Source organism: Habropoda laboriosa, unplaced genomic scaffold (genome assembly GCF_001263275.1).
Source record: "Habropoda laboriosa isolate 0110345459 unplaced genomic scaffold, ASM126327v1 scaffold102, whole genome shotgun sequence".
NCBI classification, from domain to species: domain Eukaryota; kingdom Metazoa; phylum Arthropoda; class Insecta; order Hymenoptera; family Apidae; genus Habropoda; species Habropoda laboriosa.
In genome coordinates, this window is record NW_017100262.1 from 3,143,977 (window position 1) to 3,150,120 (window position 6,144).

The 6,144-nt window shown below is 38.8% G+C and overlaps 1 protein-coding gene across 2 annotated transcripts in view; it reads right to left on the minus strand.

Moving 5' to 3' along the window:
* Nucleotides 1-6,144, minus strand: part of LOC108572902 (uncharacterized MFS-type transporter C09D4.1-like) — a 22,471-nt gene that overhangs the window by 1,853 nt on the left and 14,474 nt on the right. For both annotated transcript variants that reach the window (XM_017935237.1, XM_017935236.1), the window contains 5 exons: nt 5,803-6,027; nt 1,141-1,282; nt 615-820; nt 419-522; nt 147-257 (listed from right to left, as the gene is read on the minus strand). In XM_017935237.1, the coding sequence (XP_017790726.1) occupies nt 147-257; nt 419-522; nt 615-820; nt 1,141-1,282; nt 5,803-6,027 (788 nt within the window). The remainder of the gene's footprint in view (nt 1-146; nt 258-418; nt 523-614; nt 821-1,140; nt 1,283-5,802; nt 6,028-6,144) is intronic.

A 6,144-nucleotide genomic window follows, 5' to 3' on the forward strand; every position in this document is an offset into this window, starting at 1 on the left:
AGAATTGGAAATTTGAAAATTGAAAAAACTTAATTTACTAATTAAAAATTTTATACAGTATTTTAATATCTCAGCTAAGTAATTAATTAAGGCAAACGCATATAGATCATTTCTTCCTCTTTCAAACTGAACCTTATCACACTTACCCTAATAAACCAGCTGTTATGTAAAGAACATAGATACTACTGGAGTCCAGAGTGAACGTGAATATGATCATGCCAAGGAATGAAAGCAAATACACTCCAAGTGTCGTCTCTCTGTAAATCAATTTTAGAAAGTTACATTTATCTTATAGAAATCTCGCGTATATTTCACAATTCAAATACATTAATTATAATTTACAATAATTAATACAAGCCTCAAGTTAATATTTAACGAAATCCATACAAAAGCGTGAACGAGGAAGATATTCACTCACTTGAATTTGTGCGTTTTGTCGAGCACGATGCCACACACCACAGAGCCTAACATTCCAGCACAGACTATGGTTAAACCTATTCTTCCAGCGTCCTCCTCGTGATTCTGACAACGAATTATCAACATTTTTTTATTTATGACAAAATAAACAAATAAAATAAAAATACACACATCTACTCTGTAATACAAATACTCACAGGGAAATATTTAAGGACTATGCGATTCAGAAGCGTGCTGATAGCATAGAAAACACCCACGTTGATGCCATAACTGAGCAGGAGCAACAAGTATCCAGCGTTTGTTATCAATTTCTTCACAGAGACGAAGAAACACTCGGTCGATTCAGCTTCTCTTTGCACAGCTTGAGCAGGGCTTGGTGGAAGTGGTGGTTCCGACTTGAAAACTGAGATAAAAAATCAACTTTCATTCGTTTTTCATTCAAGATTCCAGCCTTTCGTAAGTTGCAAAATAAATTAAAAAAAAAAAAGAGATAAGATACAGTGACTCCTACTAATATTCGGCCACTCTTCAGAACAGTGCAACTTTTTCAAAATTCGACCTAACGACTTGGATTTTTCTGAGAAGTTGGAAGAACTAGCGCACCAAACGACGCGTGCAAAAATTTTTGAAAAAATTGCCTAGAAAATTGCAAAGGTCACATTTAACAGCTTCTTTATCTGAGCTCGTAATGGAACTTAAAAAGTATAATTATCGTATACGTACAGAGAAGTATGAGGAGAAGAATGACCGTGGTAAAAGCAGCCACGATATAGAACATCACTTGCAGCTCTCGTCCGCTGATTTCTCGATCATTGCTGTTCTGCACGAGCATCGGTGGAAAGAGGAAACCGATCGCTATACCCAACTGAAAGCAACGAATCGCAGAGTGAATCTTCCGTTAAAAAAAAACGTAAATAAAAATTTCGAAAAATCGCAGAATCTTTGAAGGAATCACTCAAGAAGATACGATTTATCACGGTGAGTTTATTCCAACGACACGAATTGTGATCGCGAAAGTAGTATCGTCCAGAGAGATTCTCCTCGTCTGTTATTATTATTCCAAGGAAGTAGGAGATCATTATTCTTTTCAGCCCATCACGACCGATCTCGACGAGAGTTCCGCTCTCGAAAGCTCGCGAGTATATACTTGCACGACGAGACACAAGCACGTCTGGTCTGTCGACACAAAAACGCAAATAGAATCTTTCAGGGCGTTCGATCAGAATTTTCAAAGAGAGCAATTCATTTTGAAGGTAAAGAAGCTGCTTTAGAGTCTCAAGTGAGAAAGATTATCCCTTCTATCAAAGAAAATGCTGTCTTCGAGAGAATTTGATCTAGACATTTTAAGGAAACAATTGAAAACTGTTCTGTCACTCCTGTTATATTCATTTTATTATTTAATTTATTATTTTCCCGATTAAAACAGCTACATACTTGTAAAGGGGTACTCTAGTCTAGAGTGTCATTTGTTACTCCTTCTTAGGGATTTTTTTGTAAGGAAAGTATAAGTTTCTCGGTATCGGCATTTTGCATACGTATTTATTCGTGTTTTAAGAAAGTTCACAATTTTTTTCAAGCGAAAATAATCAAAACTGTGTGAATTATGTCATTCGGTCCCTTTAAAAAGAAGTGTCCTACTGGCCGACACGATTCCGCCCGTTCTGTTTATCCGAACTGAGAAAACCAAAAGGATTCTTGATTAGTACGGCTGTGACTGTGGTGTGCACCAGAATGAAAAAAAGATAGTGAGAATTTACAAAACGCCGACACTTTGAATTTTGAATATCGATTTCTTCGACTTTTTTTCGTCTTTCAGAGGCTCTAAAAATCAAAATAGTGAAAATTTACAAAACGCCGGCACTTTGAATTTTGAATATCGATTTCTTCGACTTTTTTTCGTCTTTCAGAGGCTCTAAAAATCAGAAAAATACATATTTTGGCACAATTCTGGCTCGGACGATAACAGCACATCCGCTGAAGGTGCGTGCAAAATTTGGAGTCAATCGGACAACTAGAACTTGAGGTATCATGTCGGCCATTTAGAGAAGCATGCTTTCGAGAAAAACGCGTTTTTCCAGTTGGTTTCTTTAACCGTCTATAACTTCGTCAATTTCACGAATTCGGAAAAGTCCTCCGACAGTTACACTTCTGCAAATCTCTACTTCAAGAAAATGTAAAAAAATAGAATCGACTTTCCGAGACGTCTAGACTAGAATACCCCCTTAAAGGTCCCAGTTAAAAAAGATTGAAACAAATCACTGAAACTACACACGCACACGCTACAGCTGGTCAATTTTCTACATGGATCTCGTAACAAAATAATCTCGTGCACCTTGAATAGATTATCTCGACGCGAGAAGAGGGTTGCACCGTCGTTTAATTCGCTGGATTGGGTCCAGATCCCCCTGTACGAGCCACGAAATGAAACGTGGGTGCACGGTTCGACTCTGTTTCCCACCTAATCACCGCTTAACTCTACCAACGACCCTGTCCCTCGAATTAGAATTTTACCATGCAGGTAGTGTGCACTCGAGTCTCGCCTACAACCTCGTTAACAAACCTACCACGAGGACGTTTACAGTTCCGTTTCACCGTTCTACCGTTTCACTAAATCTCACCTGTTGTACATACCGGCCAAATGTTCGTAACCACTGTGCGTTACAAGTAATACAAAAGTTTCCGGACTAAAGTTGGCAATTTTAAGAATATTTTAACCAACTCAAATCAATCGTAAAACACTATCGATCTCCGCAACATCAATTTCAAATCTATAAAGAATTAGCAGCGGATTCAATTTTACCGTAAATTAGCAGGTGATTCGAGACTTTTGGCCGGTAGTGTATATACCCTGCGATTTTTATTTCACGCTTTATTTGCGCTTCAGATTCTTCGGGAACGATTTTCCTTTTTAAGTTTGAAAGAAAACGATGTAAATTTTTGTGTAGGTACAGTTTTTTTTTTTTCACTTTAAATCGACAGCAACTGGAGATCTGAAATAGCGGAATTTTTGAAAGGTCTAAACGAAGCACTTGATGTGAATTTTTGGTAAAATAAATTTTCTGCGTCGGTGTTGCTGGGAGAAGCTAGAAACATTGGTGTAACTGAGAAAATATCCCACATTTCGACACAAAAATTTTAATATACACTACCGGCCAAAAGTTTCGAATCACCTCCCTTAAATCTGCTGCTAATTTTTTATAAATTCGAAGTTTATCTCAATTCTACATTTATCAATTGATTCGAACGATAAAAAATTCTCAAAGTCGCTGACTCTTTTCTGGAAATTTTTCTGTAAATTGCAATGCTCGGTGATTCGAAACTTTTGACCGGTGGTGTATACAATATCTTAAGCTGTGATTGCGTGAAATATTAATATCTTCTTTTATATAAATACTAATTTCCTGTAATTTAGGAGTAAAAGAAATCACTGCAATTTCTCAGAGAGAATTGTAAAAATGGACTCCAAAGTAAACTTTCAGCAAAGTTTCTCGAGGGAACTTTTCGAAACACAAATGAAAATTGAAATTGCATCGGCATAAAGATCGCCCTGCCCGGAAATTACACGATAAACCGAACGGACGTTGAACTTTCCGACAACGATTCGTCCGATCGTCTATTATATTGTAATAATAAGGAGCGTCTATTGTAAGGTAGCGATCGTGGTTTAAAATTGGCGAGATAGGGAAGTTGTACAGGGTTGGAAGTACCTTAATTAATTGGACAAGCCGCAGAGAATTTCCTCTAATTGAACAATGTTCGAGGAAAGGACACGAGGGATCAGTGAGCTCGTGAAACTCAAATTAATTCAAGTAGTGCACTCTGAAGAACTCATTTGACGGCCTTTCACTGCTACTCGGATATGTCGTTAATCAAGAATTTCGTTAATTCACCTTCTTTCGTCTCTTGCAGATCATTTTGAAGGAAACTTTGCAAAGATTATAATTCGCCGATGACGTTGAGAATAAAAACACAGTAGTTTGGCTATAATTTTTAGACTTTCTGTGTAAAATTCGGGAATATCATTGGTTGAAGTTTGGAACTACTGTGCATTGAAAATTGTACAAGAATTTGCGGAAAAAATTTATCATCGCTGCATTGCAAATTATACAAGAGTTTGCAGAAAGAAATTACTATCACTGTGCATTGCAAATTGAACAAGAGTTTCTAGAAAAAATTGCAATTTAACCCTTTAACCTATGTTAGGGATCGGGTTTACGACATGGACGCCTGTTTACGCTATTTTTCAATGCGCCCCTTTTCTTCTTCGCGTTAATTAATTTTTCTTTCAAATTGGCCACGAAGCCCAGGAAGCGTTTTATATAAATTTTCTGCGGGCCACATACCTTCCCGGTGCCCACTCGTGAACATTCAATAGACATGGACATGTCATAAAACCTGTCGCGTCTCCCTGACCGCCCAAAGTCTCGTTACGAGCGGGCCACCCTTGGGCCTCATACCGCCACCCTGCCAACTTGGAAATTCCAGGGTGGGCGGTCCAAGAGGGTGGACCCGTCCTCGTTGGCGGAAACCACCACTTTGTACCCGTACACCCATTTATAAATAAGCGCACCAATGCGGCAGAAAGACAGATCAAAAAGGGAAAATAGACAAGTAGCACGTAACGAACACACACCACCAAAAATTGTCACTCTTCGACATAAAGCCTTTGTCTTGCAACATATTAAAGTACGTGCAAACTCTAAGTCACCACGACTTCACACCAAGAACCACCGACAATCCTACGCCACCACTCTCGAGCGTACCGCTTGTTCGAAGCGCACGACGCAACAACCTACAGCAACGTGTCAGACTCGTGGTAGAGATTCTGGTGAAGATGTGAGAAAAATTCATCGTAATCTTAGCTTTCGTTTGACTTCGTAAGACTGAGCGTTGCTAAGGACGCAACAACCTACAGCAACGTGTCAGACTCGTGGTAGGATGTGAGAAAAATTCATCGTAATCTTAGCTTTCGTTTGACTTCGTAAGACTGAGCGTTGCTAAATGTAATTAATCTGTGACAGATTAGTTTCTGTTACCTGATACAGTACTGAAACCGTAAATGGCCGACGCTTAGATGCACAGTCAGAAAAGAAATCATAGGTTAAGGGGCTAAGAAATTTATCATCACTCAAATCTATCGAAACGAAGTAAATCACTTCATCGCAGTAATTCGAAATTCGTAAAAAATTGGTAGCAAACTCATTAGGAGCGTAAATTGAGAAGAAGTGCCAAAATTTTGGTCTACAGTGTGCGTTTTCCATTTGAAAATTCGCCGAATGATTTAGTACGAACGTATATAATATGTTGAAATTAAAAAGAAAAGTTGTAATTTTACAACGGAGATAACGAGGAAGTTGGTTGAGAAGTTTCCAACTCGTGACTGACCTGATTTCCAAAAACTCCAATGCTGCACGCGCTGCTGACCTGGTCCGGGCCGAACCAAACAGCCGCCAAACGTGCTGGAACCGATAGAACGAAAGTTTGACTCACAGCGACCATCGTTTGGCCGACAAGAGTCACCCAGAACCTGGATGGATCCACGCTGAACACTTTAATCCATGATCCAAGAGCTGTGCCAACTGCTCCCATCACGACGGCTAACCTGAGGCCCTGGAAATCGATTTGGAAAAATTCTTTGCTGTGCAACATTGAAATAGACGTAATCGTTGGAAATTTATTTCCTATAGAAACATTGAAATCAATGAAATTTGGAAAAATTTAGTTGTT